General features: G+C 37.1%; 1 protein-coding gene across 1 annotated transcript in view; it reads right to left on the reverse strand.

The window, feature by feature from the left end:
* Window positions 1-20,321, reverse strand: part of LOC128985548 (adhesion G protein-coupled receptor A3) — a 138,048-nt gene that overhangs the window by 36,889 nt on the left and 80,838 nt on the right. Inside the window, exons 14-15 of the mRNA XM_054405147.1 lie at window positions 19,087-19,312; window positions 877-1,065 (exon numbers count right to left, since the gene is read on the reverse strand). Of these exons, the coding sequence (XP_054261122.1) occupies window positions 877-1,065; window positions 19,087-19,312 (415 nt within the window). The remainder of the gene's footprint in view (window positions 1-876; window positions 1,066-19,086; window positions 19,313-20,321) is intronic.

Genomic DNA, 20,321 nt, shown 5'->3' on the forward strand with positions numbered 1-20,321 from the left:
AACGGACAGCTGGATTGCAATAGTTTAATATAGTTTAGGTTTCCAAACTCAAAACCAAGTACCTAATTAAAAATTGCCTCCAATCCAGTGTTGTTGAAATATAACGTTTTAAAAGTTTTTCTTTTCAGTGATATATACATGTAAAGGTTAAACAATTTATTCTTGCGATAAACCGTTCTTGTATGAAAACCTCTTGACTCAGCGAAACTGAACTTATATTTGATCGTATTTCGTTATATTAAAACTGCTGTTGCTGTTGCATTAGGTCAAATTCCCAATGTGTCAATCGCTTTAACATAGACTACGTTTTTAGCACGGACTGTATTATTTGACTTACTGGGATTTTTGATCTACAGACACTGCAAACATTGTAGTTTTTGACCTATTGGCACAAGTATAAATTATTTGACCTTCCGGCACTGTTGACTTTCTGCAACGCGTCCATTTGTATGCTGTACAACAGTAATTATTCATATATTTTTATACCATGTTGGAGTAACCGTAGTTTTCAGTTATCAATTTTCTCCCTTCCACCAACTACCCCAAATAATCAAGGTTCTACTGTACTAGCAGAAACACTGCTAAATATAAATGATGTACAATTAATATCTTTACTTAATCGGGATGTTCCCTGTTTTATTTTGATTCCTCTTACTTTAGTAGTGATGGTAAAAGAAAATAAAAAATAAAACGTCCCCAAAATCCTCTGAATGCAACTGATGTCTGCCGTTTGCCACTTACTCTACATGATGTGTTAAAATGGCTTAAAAAGCGTACAACAAATTTGTTGGACCTCTGGACCAATGACGGATTATTGAAAGTTGAGGACCATTGGATACCACACTAGAGGGTTTTTACTGTATAGTAAAAATTTACCTGAATACCAAGCAGAGGGCTGAGATGGCCAGCCAAGTGTTGGACAGAGAGTGCTTGGCTTTGTTGGACATCTGTATGGTAGAGTAGCAGACCATATATGTGAGAGTAGTCACTATCATACAAGTGACACTAACAAACGTGCCCACTAACACAGCTGGCTGTGGTAATCTGGAACGGTTGCGGACCACCCTGGAAACAGTAAAACTAACTTCAAGGTCGGTTAACTAAACCGTTGTCACGGTATAAAACGATACTACAAGGTCGGGTAGCCTTGAAACCTTGTAAGCTTTGATTTAGTCTACTAAATCTTACTTGAAAAATTCAAGGAATTACACCATAGACTAACCAACACACAAGAATACTTCTCATCCTATTGTACATTTATTTTTAAGCTCGATTTTCGTGTCTAGTTCATGTAAGTCGACACTGATCGCTAGTGTCGACAAAATTTTGTTTCTATTATTTTAGGGTTATTTTCATGATTTGTGTTTTACTGTTTGGTTATATAACTAGAGGACAAGTTATGATTAGATCATATTATGTGGTTAAACAATGTTTTAAATGACTGAAATAACAAGAAACAAATTGTAAAAAAAAAAAAATCTACAGTGCAGTGTATAGAACTAACAATAAAATTGGCTTCAGCTTTTCCATAAGGATGACAGATCTACTAATGGAGTATGTTTTATCTATGGTTTAACAGAAGATTAGAAGAATTCAAGACAAATTTCTAAATATTAGAACTATTATTGGAATCCTACTTTAAAGTTCATCCACTTTTAACTATAAAAAGATTTCGATACCCCCCCCCCCCGCAGCAAACCTGCAGACTAAGCGAGTTTCCATTAGCCTGATTGGATTGACTCTAAAATGCCTCCTTAAAAATATCACATTTGTTCCCTATTTAAATAGAATTAGTTTAACAAGTACTTAGGTTTGCTGCAACATTGAGGGTAAAAAAGTGTATTTTTTTTGTGAAATGTTAATAGTTAAGTAAGAAATGAATGTATTTTCCAAATTCGATCAAAAATATTCATAAACAAGCAAACTACAACAGTTGACTTATTCTCCATAAGAATAACATGGACATTTTTAATTTACAGTTTTGTAGAATTTTCCCCGTAACCACTTGACACACAACAACGCTTCAGTATACTATAATTATTTGTTTTTTAAGCTCTACAAAATGGTTTGGAAAGAAATTTTGTGTTTTTAGGGTCAAAAATGGGAAAAACCTATTTTTACCCCATAAAAACCGGGGTTTACCCCCGTAAACCCCCGTTCCCATAGTCCGATCATGCTGGTTCGCGAACTCGTTCGAATAAATGTAGGTTTATACGTTTATACCAAATTTAATCAAAATCGGATAATTTTTGCTCATATATAATAGTTGTTTCTGACCCACAAGAAATTTTACATCACAGGCAGCTTCCCGTTCCAGTAGTATCCCAACATGGCCTTATCTACTGTGTTTATTTGGTTAAAGCTCCTAAGCCCAAGACAAAATTTGTTAAATATAGAGATTTCAAGAATATGAATGAGCCTCAGTTTATGTTAGACGTACAGCAAATACCATGGCACACCATCGAAAATCTTGCCTCTGTTGATTTAATGGTCTGTGAGCTTAATAGTCCATTAATGATCTCCTTGATAAACAAAAGGTTCCCAAGATCAAATTGAATTGGAAGAATATCGACGTCTACTTAATAGAGTCAAGCAACTGCTGGGAAACTCAAAATTTAGATACATTCACAAGCTTTTTGGAGATAAAAATCAGTCATCCAGAGTTTTATGGCGCAATGTAAAAAGTCTTGGGAACTGGGAACAGAAAACTGATTCACAACCAGTTAGTATATCTCTTAACAAATTAAATTCCTTTTTTTCTTCATATAGTCAAAATATCAACCAACAACCAGATAATAACTACGTTAATGAGTTGGTTAACTCATTGGACCAATGGTTGGAATATCTAATGTTTCTTTCAAACCTGTTATACAATCTGATGTTTTAAAGGCTATTCGCCGGATTCGTAGCAATGCTGTCGGATCTGACGGTATAACAATACGATTCATCAGACATATGCTTTTTGCCATTCTTCAAAACTATTACTCATATTTTCAATACGTCTTTGAGACAAAGATCATTTCCTTCATCTTGGAAGTCTGCCCTCATTCGACCATCAGTCAGGATTTCAGGCCGATCAGCATTTTACCCGCTCTATCTAAAGGCCTCAAAAGAATCGTTCACAGTCAAATTACTGACTTTTTAACTGAAAATAACATCCTCTCTCACTATCAATCTGGTTTTCGCAAAGGTCACAGAACAGAAACTTCCCTTCTTCGAGTTACAGGTGACATTAGACTCTCAATGGAACGTCGACAGGGTACGATTCTTACCTTATTAGATTTTTCTAAGGCCAGGGCCACACGTGGCGGATCGTCCGCGCGGCTTATGATCGTACGATCATAAGCCGTGCGACGATGTCCCGGCCACACGGAGCGGACGAACCGCTTCCGGTTGAGGTTTCCCAGCCTACGTACTGAGATTCTAACATGGTTTAATTCACTCGTTCTCGTTGTAGTCATGGAAGAAACACGTATGTTAGTTTGTGCATTAGAAGCGTGTGGCTGTTGAAATTACTTATAGTACTTTGTGTAATGGCAAAATGTTCTGCCTCCTAGAAACTGTAAAATAGTTAATAGTTTAATACCATATGTTTTTAGTTTTGTGTTATGAAAATAAGATCAATAATGAAGACTGGTTTAGATAGAAATAAAGTTTGTTACAAGTTCATCTATGTCCTTATTTAAATGTTAAAAGCTATAATTAAAAGTAATAAAAGTAAAAGTAAAACTACAAAATAACAGAAGTGGCGAGCTAGAGTCTCACCACAAGGCAACCGAAGGCAAACCGAAATCATTGGGTCCATCATTTCATAACCGATAAACCATTTGTGTTCCAAACCTTTTACGAGGACATGCGAAACCATAGTTCGGAGTCTTTTTTCGTTACTATCGCATGTAGATAGCATCGTTTGACGAGCTACTTCAATTGCTTTGACCGCATATAACTAAGGAAGATATACTCATGAGAAATGTATAACATGAGAAATCCCACATTATCTTTAACAAGTTCTATTGATTTGTCTGTATCGAACATTTTACACCTATAAACCGAAATGCACAAGCACAAACTAAAAAAAAAACCACTACAAATGCTTGAAAATGAGCTCCAACCGCGCGGACAATCCGTATCGTGTGGCCACTCTCATAAGACTACGTGTGTCATCCCCTCCAACGCGGCTTATGATCGCGCGGACAATCCGCGACATGGCGCGGACACTCCGCCCAGGCGGCTTAGGATCGCCCCGTGTGGCCACTCTCATTTGATTCAATGTGTTGTCGGACCACGCGGATGATCCGCGTCGTGTGGCCCCGGCCTAAAGCATTCGATTGTGTAAATCACAGACTATTATTGCAAAAATTAAGGGCCATAGGATTTTCTGATAGTGTTCTTAAATGGCTAAGATTATATCTGTCAGATAGGCGGCAGTGTGTTCAGGTTGATGACTTGAGATCAGACTGGGAGATAGTTACATGTGGTGTGCCTCAATCCTTGGGCCTCTGCTTTTTGTAATGTACATCAATGACATTGGCACAATCCTCACCCACTGTAAATACCACATGTACGCTGACGACCTACAAATTTACTCACACTTCAATGCCAATGACATTAACTATTGTGTTTCAAACATTAACAAAGACATTGGATGAATCATTGAATGGACCAAAAAACATGGACTTCAAATCAATCATGACAAAACCAAACCCATCATAATATGCCATCAACGACTGCAAGGCTCAATTATTGACTTTCATGCTATAAGGGTGAATATCAAATTGAGAGAGAAAATGAAAACTGAAGAAATAAAAAAATATTATTTTGGTAAAATACACAATTTATTGACCAAATTATTAACAAAGTGTTACATTATACCATGCTAACTTTAGCAGAGCTTAAATGTAAGTTTTTATATTTTTTTACGAATATTTGTCTTATCAATTACAAAAAAACATCAGGTCGCTAACATTTTTAAAAGTAAAAAAAAAGTAAATACTACTGAAAATCAAAAACGATGTTTATTAACATCTACCTTGTTTCCTGAATAATGCATCTTTCATATTATTAAAATTTAATTTTTTATTATATTGAAAAACTCAACAATAATAACGGGAACATTCTAAAATTTACACGTTTTTGATTGATAATTTCAAATATTTAATGTAAAAATTTTTTTTATTATTTTTTTTTACTATTTTAACCAAAGAGAGAACAAACTATTAAAAATAATACATAAACAGTGTAATATATTTTTTTAAATTCATTTTATATTCATTTTTGTGAGCGTTAGCGATCTGATGTGGCGTTAGTGACCTGATGCGGCGCTAGCAAAACAGACGTTTTTCGGCTTTAATTATGACATTTAGAGATGTAAAGAAGGAGTATTGAACACAAATGCAACTTATTTTCAGACAATACAACTTTTAGTACGAATTATCTTGTTTTAGTAATAATATTGATGTTAGAAAAACGTTAGCGATCTGACCCATAGACAAATAACATGGTCATCACCAAAGTACTGTTAATTTGAAACAAAGAAGAGTTACAAAATCAAATCATTACATCTAAATCTACAGGATATGTGATGAAACAAAGAAAAATGTATGAAAACAACAAGATTACATTGTTGAACAAATTAGTAAGTTTGGAACAACTCTGGCAAATTAAACACCCTTTGAAATGATATCAGTACATTTAAGGTTTTTTGTGTTTCTTTATTTAACAAGTGAATTGTTATGACTTGAAGTTAACTCACTAAAAATCATGTTCAGGTACGATAAAATACATAAATAATTACATAGATTACATATAGGAAAATTAAGAGCAGAAAACACAATAGATCGTACCAAGATAAAAAATCTCTAGTACCGTATCATAACTAGCGTAAAGTTGCAATTTCTGAGAAAATTTGTAAAAAAGCCTATTTCCTTTTTGAATAATCTTAGGGGTGGGAAGTGCTCCGACAATTTGTGAATAAGAAACATAACTGATATCGTTTTCATCTGGTAAAAACATTAACTTGTCTTTGGAACAATTTTTCATGAACATGACTTTCACTTCGTTATTATTGAATAACTTCTGGACGACGGCGACAAACTTTTTTTGATTTCCCTACTCAGGGCTGTATTTAGAATCTATGAGGCCCCCGGCGGCTCTCACCAGAGAGGCCCCACTCTATATTCTGATTCTTCAAAGGTTGGAGCTTAAGGGTTTAGAAATACACATGGTATTGCTTCAAGTTGATCAATTGACCTTTTGTTTCCAACAATCTGATTGAAAGAGTCCTAGGAGACTAGCTAATAAAAGGGTCCATTGATTTCTTGCATTAACGCTGACATGTCATCTCAGTCCCTTCCGATCACGTAGGAATCATGAACGTCTCGACATGTGGCCGCGGGGAAATGGTGAAAATCTTGCGTGAGCGCTGAGGCGTTATCTCTGTCTCCTCTGATCGCGGCGGATTCATGAACGACTCATGTGGTCTCAGAGAAATCATGAACATCTCTCGTGGTCGTGAAGACATCATCATCGTCTCCCGTGGTCACGAAAACGGGATCGTCGTCTTGTGATAGCGGCAAAATCATGAACATCTCCCGCAGCCGTGTAAACGTCATCATTGTCTCCCACGTTCTCGAAAACGTGATCGTCGTCTTTTGTGATCGCAGCAAAATGAAAATGAAGAAAATGAAGTCATGAAAATCTCCTGCAGCCATCTAGACATCATCATCGTCCCCTGTGGTCACAAAAACGTGATCATCGTCTTTCACGATAGGGGCAAAATAATGAACGTCTCCCGCGGCCGTGTAAACGTCGTCTTGCGTGATTGCAGCAAAATCAAGTTCATTTCCCGTGGCCATGTGGACATCACCATTGTCTCCCGCGGTCACAAAAACGTGATCATCGTCTTTCACAATAGCGGCAAAATCATGAACATCTCCCGCGGTTTCGAAAACGTAATCGTCGTCTTGCGTGACAGCGGCAAAATCAAGTTCATTTCCCGTGGCCGTGCAAACGTCATCGTATTTCACGATCGCGGCAAAATCAAGTTCATTTCCCGTGGCCGTGTAAACACCATCATCGTCTCCCGCGGTCGGGATACAATCTTGGACTTCTTCCGCAATGACGGGCGAATAGAGACAACTCCTACGCTAACGAGGAAATAGCGAGGATCTTTTGCGGTCCCTCAAATTTCATCAACAGCTCCCGCTATCGCTGCAAAAAAGATGATTAGTGAAATAAATTCATCAAGAAAATAATATTTGAGGCCCCAAGTGAGGCCCCCTTCTAGGCCGAGGCCCCCGGCAACAGCCGTGTCCGCCGTTAGGGAAATACGGCCCTGTCCCTACTTCCAGAGTGACAATAACAAAAGTGTCCGGCTTATATGTAGAGGCCTTTTCTAATTTCACAGGACTTGTCGTAGGTGAAGGTGGATGCTCGAATTTGTCCTCAGATGATGAATAGACCTCTTCAACCTTCAAAACTTTCTTCTTTTTCAAGCAGGTACCAGAAGATGTTGAATGTCGTATTAACTTCTTCTTTTGGGGTTTTGAAAATTCAGGATTTTCACCTGTGGCACTTATAGCAGGGTAATGTTTGCACTGCTCAGACATCTTACATTGAAAACAAGATAACTTGCGACCATTGACGTTCCCATCTTCAAAGCAAAACTGCCTGATCTGCATTATGTCTTTAACAACAGGCAGATTGTTTGGCAATAGCCTTTTTGCTTCTTCGACCTCATCATGGGAGACTTCGTAAGTTTAATACTAGTTTCATTTGTTAATGCATTAACAAGGTCGGCAGCAGACATTATGTCCAATCCATATCTGACTTTGGAGTCAGCGCACCTTTTGATGGACCCCCAAACACCGTCCATGGAGCCTTTTCCATGACCTGGCTCGGAATAGTTCCAGGTAATGTCTTAAGATGCTTGAAGTAACCCGGTAACAAAGTTATCATTAGGAATAGGTTCCCTTTGTTGTGATATTGGGACGATGGGCCATCAGACAAAATATGTACTGTGGTTGTGTTGGGGAATTCCACAGCTAGGTCCCCCAAAACAGGTCGTAGATGGGCCCAAACCCCGTGGCAGTGGTGGCCGAGGTTATCTGATATGGAACAAAAGGACTTGACAGTTACCTTCTCATCTTTCCTCTGGTAGCAAACTCCAGTGTGGAGGGAAATTTGCTTCTTCGAAACCCCAAAATGCATGGCCTGAACTTCTGTGGCACACTTAGCAACGTAATTTTGGGAGAAATCTATTTGAAGTAAAAGTTCTCCCTCCTTTAGGTTTTTTTTCTTTAATTCTGAAGCAGACCTGCTTGATGGAGCATGCTGTAGACATGACTCTTGTACACGGGCAGCGCATTTTGGAATGTATTAACAACTTCTGACGCAAGAGCATTTTCTTCTTTTTTCACTACCCTCTTCACTTTCTTCACCTTCCCCTTGATAATTCTGTCTTCCGTAATTTGTACCCACTTGAAGTACTTAACTCGTTCATTGTCTGTCATGGTAAAAACTATCTCTTTAGACTTGCATGTTCTACATAGGCCAAGCATGCATTTCTCGTTCTTTACTGAACAAACAATTTGTCTTAAAACATCATGGCTATTGCTTTCTTTGATAATGTTTTCTTTTTTTAGAGCAGTGACGAGGAACTCAAAATTCTCATACTTCATACATGAATATGTTTCTCGGTCTTGTGCCTTTGGGAAGGTGACCCAAAACGGCCTTGAGCATGCAAATGTTGCGTAACTGATTTTAAAATCATTTTCCTCGGTAAACCTTTTATAAAGGTGCTTTATAGAGTCCTGTAGTATTCGCCTCTGAACTTTCAGCTTTCCTTTGCAGACAAAATTCTTCTTTCCCGGACACATTTTGGAAAGGTATCGCTTTCAAAAAACTTGCGCAGGGACTGAGCTTCTTTCACTCTTACTGTCTGATACTTTTTCCTTGAGTAATTGAGGTTGAGGCGAGAGAAGTATAATGTCGTCGGCATACATTAATAAATTTACTTTTTCCCCGCTAAAGCTATACTCTCCTCCTAACGCTTCTGGCAAATCATTTAAAAATAGGCTAAAAAGGGTAGGTGAGAGATTACATCCTTGCCTCAGACCTGTCCTTTTAATAAAACTGTTTGTAACTCCCTCCTTGCACCACACACTAGCAAAAGTCTCGTCATATAGTAACTCCTAATATTATTAATCACGCGCGTGGATACTCCAAGCGTTGACAGTTTGTAGAACAATGCCTTGCGGTCAATCGTATCAAACGCAGAACTAAAATCAACAAAAAAGCAGTAAAGTTTACCCTGTTTCTACGCAAGCCTTAGCTTGACCATACAACTTAGGTTAAATATATTATCAATTGTCGAGTAACCCTTTCGAAAACCTGCTTGAAACTCTGTTAGAATATTGTTATCATTGATCCAATTTTGTAATCGATTTGTTAACATACTGGTAAATAATTTAGCTACACAATTTATGAAAGATAAACCTCTGTAGTTCTTCACTAAATCTATATTTTGCCTTTTTTGTGTAATGGATGAATTATGGACTCCTTAAAACTTTTATTGCTTTTGAAAATGCAGACTGCTTGAAATTATAGACTGATAATAATGTGTTTAGAAAATGATCAGGTACGTTTTTCAGGGTGTCTACTACATTCTGGATAAAAATTCATGGACAATTCCCGTACATTTAAGGACACTTTGTCGTAACCTTTGTCGGTGGCATTAGGCCTACCGAATAATTTTCCTGATTTGTCAAACTGTATTAATCTTGTTATTAACTGTAGTTGTACCAGAGAGAACAGTAAATAACAATAGATAAGAGTTAAAAATTTCAAAATAGAAATTTATTGAAAGTAAACAAGTATAGGCCTACCTATACTTTAGGTAAAGCTTTTATAGTGTAACAGAGAAACGCAATCATTGTCTCCTGCGATAGCGACAAATATCTCCATCGGTCACGTAAACTTCATAACATAGCTTATCCGATCCAGGCGGATTAATTTGGCATGATTCCCCCTGGCACAACGTTAGGCTCTCGACTACTTTTGAAAAAAAATCTTTAATGCATATTGTTACTCAGTTCTTAGTACAAAATCAAGGTATGGTAAGCGGCTACCAATAAGCAATAAGCACAGAGTAAGATTATTGTATTTTCATTTGCAAAGTTAATATAGACACATAGCAATCATTAATTGTTTATCTAGGCTCAATTACATTTTCTTAATATATTTTACAGCTCTTTCAAGAATCAAAATACCCAGGCCTAGACCTAATTATTTAGGAGGGCCTATATAAACTGGGTAACAAACAATGAGGTTATAATAGCAGCAAAGTCACTATCATCATTCTAGTTCATAAGATTTAGATTGCTTAAAGCATACAACTCAAAATAAATAAATATATTGGAAACAAAAAACATTGAAACCTGAATAGCCAACAATATAAGACAAAGATACAGAAAATGCAATGACATAATTTGAAACCAAGCAGGCCTACATAGTGATAAAACATTAATGCAAACAGCATTGCTTGTGGTTTTGTCAATTAAAAGATCAAATATCCATAAAAAAGGGGTTAACTTACAAAATAAAACTGTAGATTATTTACATGTTTAATATGAAACCATCAACAGTTTTATGGCACTAGGCAATGGCCGCAGCAAATTGAATCTTCAAGCCAAAGTACAAGTAAGAAGTGAAATTTAACAGCCATTATAAATCTATTATTTTCACGATAAAATAGGTTTGGGATCTCATAATAATTACCCTAGTAATAAAAAAAGAAGTTGTAAAGGAATAAAAGTGATACAACTTTTATGAGCTATAACTGAGTCAACAATTCTTGGAAGTACTTGACTTGACACTTGATTGTCGTGATAAAATATTAATGGGTTTGAAATTGCTAATAGGATTTTTATTGCATAATAACTCTAGTAATAAATTATGAAAATGTAAACAAACATCTGATAAACCTTTTATGTGCTCCTAACCAACTAGCGATCAATAAAATTATGGCCCATTAAAAATTTAAGGACATAGTCTGGCATTTAAGGACAATTCCCGTACATTTCATGGCCAATAAAAAATTAAGTACAATTCCCGGTTTTCCCGGATTTCCCGGTTGGTAGACACCCTGGTTTTTGAAAAACTCGTAAGGAATTCTATCAACTCCTGGGGCCTTATCTGCCTTGACCACGGCCAATACATTCTTTATCTCTACCAAGGTGAAATCGCTGTCTAATCGGTCGTTATCTATGGAAGGTTCTGCATAGCTCATCTCACCTGCCACAAGCGGGGGGTTAAGCAAGGCGCTAAAATGCTCTATCCATTTGTTGGTCGTTATATTTCCTACTGCGTTACTGCACTTTCTCTTAAAATTTAAAATTGCTTGCCACATAGCTTTACTATCTGTATTATTATTGTTCAAATCTGAAATAATTTTGTCGTTATATAACTTATTTTTTAACTTGCACAATTTTTTGTATATATTTACTTGAGTAAGATAGTTACTTTTAACCAAGTTCGAATCAGTTTTTCTAAAAAGACTAAGCAATCTGAACATCTTTTTCCTCTCAGATAAACACTCAAAATCAAACCACTTTTGCTTGTTTATAAACCTGTTTTTTACTGCTGTATGAGTTTTATGTTTTGCCGATCGAACAATGCACTTGGTCAAATTGTCTATATTATCCTGATTATCATTTCCTATCTGAACGTTGGTCAAATTAAGTAATACCCGACTTTTGTATTTCGATTGGTCCTCATCCGACCACTTTAATTTTGGTAACAAAGTTGATGTATTAACCTCTCTCCTCTCCCCTATGTTACTATTTATTTCATCAACTGACAGAATAATTTTGATCGATAGGTGATCGGACCCTGGATATGGCACTACTCTAAAGTCCTTCACTAAATGCAAGGAATCCAATGACACAGTTGCCAAATCTATAACAGACGAGCCCATTGCCCCTATAAAAGTAAACTCACCCTCCTTATCACTAGCTGACCTTCCATTTAGAACGATATTATATATATTTAATATATTTATAGATATATTTAATCCTCTATTGTCAAACAATTCTAATAGCTTATTCCCCCTTCTCTTTATGGTTTTGTCTTTTGACTTCCTACCACTATCTAAATAACTATTTAAATTTTTAATTTCACCATTTTTAAAACCCTGTTCATCACCTATTCGTCCATTCAGATCTCCAAAAAATATTAAATTCCCAATTTCATTACTACTGAAATATTCAACAATTTCACTAAAACTCTGATCCCACTTATTGTAATTCAAATATAAAGGTATGACATTTAGGGATTTTTGAACACCATTGAAACTCGCCTTTACATAACTTAGTTCCTGTTCATTAACAAAAGTCAAATTTTTCTGGAAAGGTGAATTCAAAATTAACCCAATAATATCACCTCTGCTATATCTGCCAACATTACCTATCCTCTCAGCAAATTTAATACACAACTTAAAACATTTTAATTTGTCTCTAATAAAAAATTTGTCTGATTTAACTAAAAATGTTTCTGTTAGGAAAAATAAATCATATTTACATAAAAATTCAACTAAACTGTCATCAATAATTCTATTTTTAAGCCCACATATGAAAGTACCTTAAAGGTTCCTATACCATGTCCCATTACTTGCCCAGCGCTGTCTCCGTCCTGCTGTTGGTTCTCAGAAGGTTTGGCGTAGTCCCCTCACATGACGACCTGCTGAGGAGTCGTGGTCTGCGCCGCCTCAGGTGCCCCCCGCAATGTCTCTCTAGGTCCAGCGCCCGTGTCCATGGCTATAGCATCCGCATATTTTTGAGACGTCATCCGTTGTGGCTCCTCTTCGTCGTCGTCCTTCTCCGTGCCCCGTCGAGACAGTTTGGTGAGGAAGTCTGAGAAGTCATGTCGGAATAGTTTCATCAGTTCTCGGGCTCCTTCAACTCGTCCAGCTTTCAGTGTGTTGTCTTCCCAGGTAAAACGTGTGCCCTTCACGTACAGATGATCATGGACAAGTGGCATCTTAAGTCCTCCAACTAACTTGTTTTTTCTGCTCGTACTGCCACTAAAAGCGACCGTTTAACCCTTATTTCTTGCGGAAAGTCTCTATGTATGATATAGTTAGTTCCTTTCAAAGTCCTAGCCTGGGTCAATATGTAGTCTATATCTGCGACCTCCGGAATGTGAGCAATAATAGAGTTTCCCTCTCTCCCAATTGTATGAGCCCTATTAACCCACAATTTATCGATGCCCAACACTTCTCGGCAAAAGTTTTTTATAATTTGTTTGCAATCTGGACGTTTCCCACTAAACTTAAGGCCTTTGAGTATTAAATTATTCCTTCTAGACCTCCCTTCTAAGTCAATAAGTTTGTCATGCACAAATTTTCCCTGACGCCTAAGCTCACAGATTTGATACCTTAGCGATTCATTCTCAATTACCAGTTCCTGCACCTTATTGTTTATACTACACAGGTCATCTTTAGTAGCTAAATTCCCTAGTTTTTGGTCCAATTTTCTATCCAACAGATCACTCAAACTTTTCATTAACTGCTCGAGCGGCATATCCCCGACCTTCTCCGCACCCATGTTGAGGTTATCCACGCTGTCGACCGGGCTTTCAGGTGACGTGTATTTTCGGTGACGTTTACTTCCCCTCGGCGCTGCAGGTGTGATTAGTCTTCAATTTTTGAACAGCTCATTAAGAACACTTTCACAATTTTAACGTCTTGTAATAAAAACACAAAACATTGGTCACTGTTCGATCACCGTTATACACTATTGCACTAGACTAACCCGTTTGCTCCGGCACGACACGACCACGTTGACTCGAAACTGTTCGGATAATAATCTTAAGCTGCAGAATAAAGCTCTGAGAAATATGACTGACAGCGGGCGATTAGTCAAAGTCAAAATAAACTTTATTCGTATGAATACATTGCAGCATCAGAATAGAGTCACATATAACTAAAAATCCCATACTTTCATGCTATATAGCTAAAATACAATATATTTAAAACTATATATAAAACCCAGGCAACCAGTAGTGGAGCCCTCACTTAAGGAAACTCCGAAAAAGAATAGAGAGCTTTATTAACAAGATATTCTTTCAGCAATTTTTTTAATTTATTGTAATTTTGCTCATTTCTAATTAAATTTGGCAACTGAGTAAAAAATTTGGTACCCATATATTTAGTTTTGTTTTTATAAAAATGCAGATTATGTTTATCAAAAATAATTTTATTTCGGGTATCATAATGATGCTTGGATTCAAAAAATATATCACTTTCATGTTCTTTGACATACTTTATTGTTTCTAAGACATAAAGACTGTAAACTGTCAAAATTTTAAGATCTTTAAATAAGTTTTCGACACTCTCTGTGCTTTTTAAACCTAACATGATTCGTGATTAGGAGCATTGCAAGCCTATATTTGTTGACTTGGGCATACTCACCATACACAGTAACTACATCCTTCAATGTGTCAGCTACATACACTCCAATGTGCATACCTTTACCACCAGACAACAGGTGCATGTGCATAACACCAGGCACAAAAATCACATTGATGTACCCTATTGTAGGCTCAGCAGGACAAAATACGCTTTTCCAGTCATGGCCCTCAGACTGACCAATAAGTTGCCGGTTGCAGTTAGGCATTTGAACCATAATCAGTTTTAAGCCAGGTTAACCTTTATAGCGGTCCATAGGCGAACAGAGTCTGACATTGCGTCATTGACAGTTCCGGTCCTTTGGCGGACTCAGTCCGACACTATTGCGCAACTTATATCGGAGCTATACATCGACTTAAAACGCGATGGTTGCCGATGCATAGGTTATACAGATATCGGGTAATCGATATATTTCACTTTTAGTCTGTTCCAAATCGTAAAAAGTAAAATAAAACAAGTGTCAGATTGTTGTCAGCTCGAGCTCGCCAGCTGTCAGCTGTCACCAGAGTCTGATCGTCATTGCTGCTAACCTCTATTGTTGTTTAAGTACGTTGTGGTGTATTTTATTCGTGTTGGTGTTATTTTCGCAACAAATATTATAAAGAAGGGTTTGTTCTTTGTTTTTATTTGGTTTTCAATAAGTTTTTATGGCTTCAACAAGTAGAACCGGGCCTGACGTTTTAGATGATGATGAAATAGAGGACGCTTTGTTTGACGATATTGATAGCGAAGAAGACGCGGACGATCCTCTTTTTCATTACTCTTAAAATGAGTCTGAAAGTGATGAAAACGATGTTTTAGGGGAAGAAATGTCGGGAAGTGATGAAGAAAGTGAAGTTGAACCAGAAATACCGATTGATGGTGCGGGTGATGCGGTGAATAGGCCTAGGCGTGGACGACAAGTTAGGCCTAACCTGCTGCCAAAAGTTGACGCTGAGTGGGAGTCTTGCGATGAAGATACTCCTGATTTCGATATTTTACCTTTTGATGACAGTGAATTTGGTTTCGTCAACACAAGAGATCCTGGTCAAGAACCACCTACCAAACCTATAGACTTTTTTAACCTTATTTTCACAATTCAATTGTTTAGTGAAATAGTACAGGAAACAAACAGGTATGTGAAACAAAAGATTGCCAAAATAACACCTCTGCGACAGCACTCTATTTGGTGGGGTTGGACAGATGTGACTGTCAGAGAAATGATTGCGTTTCACGGTGTGCTATTGAACATGGGACGTCAAGCCAGACAAACTTTGAAAAGTTTTTTTTTCCGATGGTTGGGTTGATTCATCAAACGTTTTCAAAGAGGTTTTTTCCAGGAAAAGGTTTTTGCAACTTTTTTGGGCTCTTCATGTGTCTCCACCAGATGGATCCCGAGCCAGAAGTATGCAATCTAGGGCTAGAAAAATAAAAAATGTGATGGATTATGTTGGTAGCAAATTTATTGAACTTTATAGGCCTAGCCAGTTTATTTCTGTTGATGAGTCAACTGTCAGTTTCAAAGGGAGGGTAACGTTCAAAATTAGGGATGGTCAAGTCTCGAAATTTCGGGAAATTTTCGGGAAATTTTCAATCTCGTTACACGAGACGAGATTACTTTTTGGCCGAGATTTTTATCGAGACGAGAATAAAAAAAAAATAAATAAAAAAAATTAAAAACGCCTGCAGAAAGTCAATGCAATACCCGCAATACAGGAGCGTGTTGTAGTTGCGATTCCTTTTCGAAGGCGTTCTTATTTAATTAATTCTTTTAATGTAAATATTACTTTAATTCTTTTAATGTAAATATTACTTTCATTATTTTAATAATATTACTTTAATAACATTTGAGAAGTTTTGTTAAGTGTAAGCAGTGTGAGGAATGTTTTATTACTATAAAAAAGTCAAAACAAGTAACTATTTTATAAAAAATAATATTGCTTTTATTTTATGATTTATTTTATTTTAGGATAAGTTGAACTCTATCCTAACTGATATCACCATGTTTCCTAATCGTAGGCATTTTTAATAAGTTAGGCGTGATTAATAAAAAAATGTTATGCTGATGTTATTTAATGAAAGATTGTAAATATTCTTGCCTATTATCATTATTTTAGTATTTAAACAGTCATCTAACAATGTTACAAAATCAGGTAAAAATTTCGAACGTGCATTTCCCGTTGTGTATGAGAAGAGAAATCTCGTCTCGATCTCGTCTCGAAATTTTATGAGAAATAAAAAATCTCGTCTCGTCTCGTCTCGAACTAAAAATCCAATCTCGTCCATCCCTATTCAAAATGTACAACCCTAAAAAGCCCACTAAGTGGGGACTCCGCCTTTATGTCCTGGCAGACGCAACCACCGGGTATGTAAGCGTAGTGACCCCATACTACGGCTCGTACACCACAAACAGTCTGTTACGCCCCGACTTACCTTTCACTGTAAGAATAATTCTACATTTAGCTGAACAGCTCCAAACTGCTACACAGAATGTAGGTTAATTTTTTTTCACTGACAGAGTCTGAAATGGTGGCGCAAACTTTACTTTTGGATGTTGGAGGTTTCTGTTGTAAATAGTTTTATTTTGTAAAACTTGGACAGGAAAAATCATGACTTACCTGCTGTTCGTCACCTCGATTATCGAAAGCAGCTCATAGAGCAACTCGTAGGCGATGTCCGCAACATGCGTCGTAAGAGAGGTAGACCTTCATCTTTGGACAATGATGCAGCCATTCGCATGAATGGCTTATACCATTCAATCAAGGCTCATGAAGGGAAGAAGACCAAAGACTGCGCTGTATGCTCAGATCGAAAAATACCCGGAGGAAGAAAAGAAACTTCGTTTTATTGTGACACTTGTTCGCGTAAACCGGGTCTTCACCCCAATGGATGTTTTGAAAAGTATCACACAAAGAAAAATTATAGAGACTAGACTTCAAAGCCATCCCTTGTAAATATGTAAATAGTAACTACGGTAGCCTAAATGTGGAACTTGCGATTTATTCCAATTTTTGTTTGAACATTTTTTATTTTTTCGATGTGAGCCTATGTAGATTTATTCTTGGTTTTTAGTCTAGATTTCTTTTACATAAAGCAATGTGAAACTAGTACAGTAGTCCATTTTTATTACCCAGTGATTCAGTGGGTGGAGTTAAAGTGAAAGTGGGAAACTCCAGACAAATGATAGGCCTACTTTTGCTTCCCGTAAGTTACAAATTTTATTTTTATTATTTGTATTTTTATAAGTAATAATTTTCAATATTATGTTTCTAAGATTCTTTTTTACATTACTAGAATGCTCTTAGCTATAAGGAATAATAAAGACCATGGAAGAAATATAAAAAACTGACACTTCCTAGGCTAGCCAAAGAATTTTTGGGTTATTTTGTTTTATTTTTGTACATATAAATAAATGTTTTACTAAACATCAGACATCTCATACATAATTGATTTTCACTGAATTACTAGTATTAACATATCGAATAAGTAAAAAAATTTTTTGCATACTTTGAAAGCATAAAAAGAAAATTTTCTGTCATAAGAGAGATGTTTACAAACACAGGTGATTAATCATACTAATAAATAGGACCTGGTGCAACAGTATACCGCCATTTAAATAGACCCCAAAAGGTTAAAGTGTTGGCTGAAAGCTCGGCCTTACTACTCTCTCAAGGAGTTTTTTTGAGGACGACCTCACAGGCCTTTAAATCCACCGCCATATAAGTTTATTTTTTTTTAGTTTTTTTTTAGTCTTAATGACCATACAAAAATCCTACAGTAAACGGAAGTCTGTACATACTGTAAATATTAGTTTTATTTTTTTATTGTAAATATTCTTGACACAGCCTATCCAGCTTTGCTAGTATCAAGCCAAGGAGGAGGTAATAAGGCAATACAGTAGACTCCCTCTTATCAGGACACCTTTTAACCGGCCATCGGTTTAACCAAACTACACTCGGCGGAAATGACATCTCTTTTACCGGACAATTTTTATCAGCACATTGGTTTAACCGGACTAGATGGCAGGAAGTGGGCAGTACTGAAACGACTGTTCTCGTGGGAAAGATTTGAGACCAGTGATCACGTGTCTAAATACAATGCTCTTCTAAATTTAAGTCAAATACTATATACAGTACGCATTTAAACCTTCTATTTTACGATTTTTTGGGACGTCGGTTTTACCAGAAAACCCGTTATCCGGACTGGCCTCGGTCCCAAGGAGTCCGGATAAGAGGGAGTCTACTGTAAGGTAATGTTAAATTTATTGGTTTAGCAGTGAATCATTAAAAAAATAGGCCTATATTTCTGGAATGGTATATATTGTTTTGATTTGAATGAGTTTGGTTGTTAAAGTGTTTTTTGTACAAATAGGCCTAAATTTTATTTTCTTAATCCCTTTATAAAAAAAACCTACACTAATGAAAAATAATCAGTTTTAAAAATTGAAATAGGGATACTGTATTTCCTTTTAAAAATAAAACAATTAAGTACCATAATTTAAAATGAGGTACTGATGGTACCGGAACCGAAATCCAAGAATCAATTTTGGTTGGGAACCGGTACCGGTACCGACATTGAAAAAGTGATACCGACACATCACTAATTCTAAGTGAAAATTTGTTATGTATAGTGCTATTACTCACACTTTGTTGGTGGACAATAGATGAGACGTATCTTGTAAAAGTGCAAAATAGCCCAGTCGATTACACTGGAACACCAAGAGACCATGCAGAAAGTCAGAAAGCTGGCAACCTTCTTGTCTCCATGAGAGAGAGGGAGGGTGCCACCAGGCGGGTCGTGGAGAGCCACTGAGAGGAGCTCTCAACATGACATACACTGGCTCACTCAGCTGCTCTACTAACATGCCAACTGTAACAGTAGAAGCATTACTTTAACTAGTAGCTGGCAACCTTCTTGTCTCCATGAGAGAGAGGGAGGGTGCCACCAGGCGGGTCGTGGAGAGCCACTGAGATGAGCTCTCAACATGACATACACTGGCTCACTCAGCTGCTCTACTAACATGCCAACTGTAACAGTAGAAGCATTACTTTAACTAGTAGCTGGCAACCTTCTTGTCTCCATGAGAGAGAGGGAGGGTGCCACCAGGCGGGTCGTGGAGAGCCACTGAGATGAGCTCTCAACATGACATACACTGGCTCACTCAGCTGCTCTACTAACATGCCAACTGTAACAGTAGAAGCATTACTTTAACTAGTAGCTGGCAACCTTCTTGTCTCCATGAGAGAGAGGGAGGGTGCCACCAGGCGGGTCGTGGAGAGCCACTGAGAGGAGCTCTCAACATGACATACACTGGCTCACTCAGCTGCTCTACTAACATGCCAACTGTAACAGTAGAAGCATTACTTTAACTCTTGTTTAAAGTTTAAGTAATTTATCTTGCCTAGGTGAATGTAATTTTTATTTTCGTAACAATTGTGTAAATTGTGTAGGGATCTGCAGGCCAGGATTGTTTTACTTCGGGTAGGGTTATTTCAGGTAAATAAAATTTGGCAAAAAAGTCTTGGGCTTAAAACGGGTTGCTTAGGAAAGTATTGATTTGAATTCGAACAAATATTAATAGTAATAGTACTATCGGATTATGCATAATATTGTACAATGTACATGATTTCCCCATACTTTAGATTGCGCATCTTCGCAGACTCTCTATGAATGCAAAAATAAAAGCTCAACTTCGCTTGACCCCAACCGAGTCCCCGGGTGGATATCTCCCCAGGTCACGGTAAATCTAGAACACCTTTGCAGTCACAGCAAAATCCTTAACATCCTCGGAGGTTTCAGCAAAATCAACAACATCTTTTGTGGCCACAGCAACATCGTCATCGTCTCCCACGATCATGGCAAAACTATGAACAGGACG

Source organism: Macrosteles quadrilineatus, unplaced genomic scaffold (genome assembly GCF_028750875.1).
Source record: "Macrosteles quadrilineatus isolate MER2022 unplaced genomic scaffold, UCM_ALF_1.0 Scaffold_1__1_contigs__length_201487025, whole genome shotgun sequence".
Taxonomy (NCBI): domain Eukaryota; kingdom Metazoa; phylum Arthropoda; class Insecta; order Hemiptera; family Cicadellidae; genus Macrosteles; species Macrosteles quadrilineatus.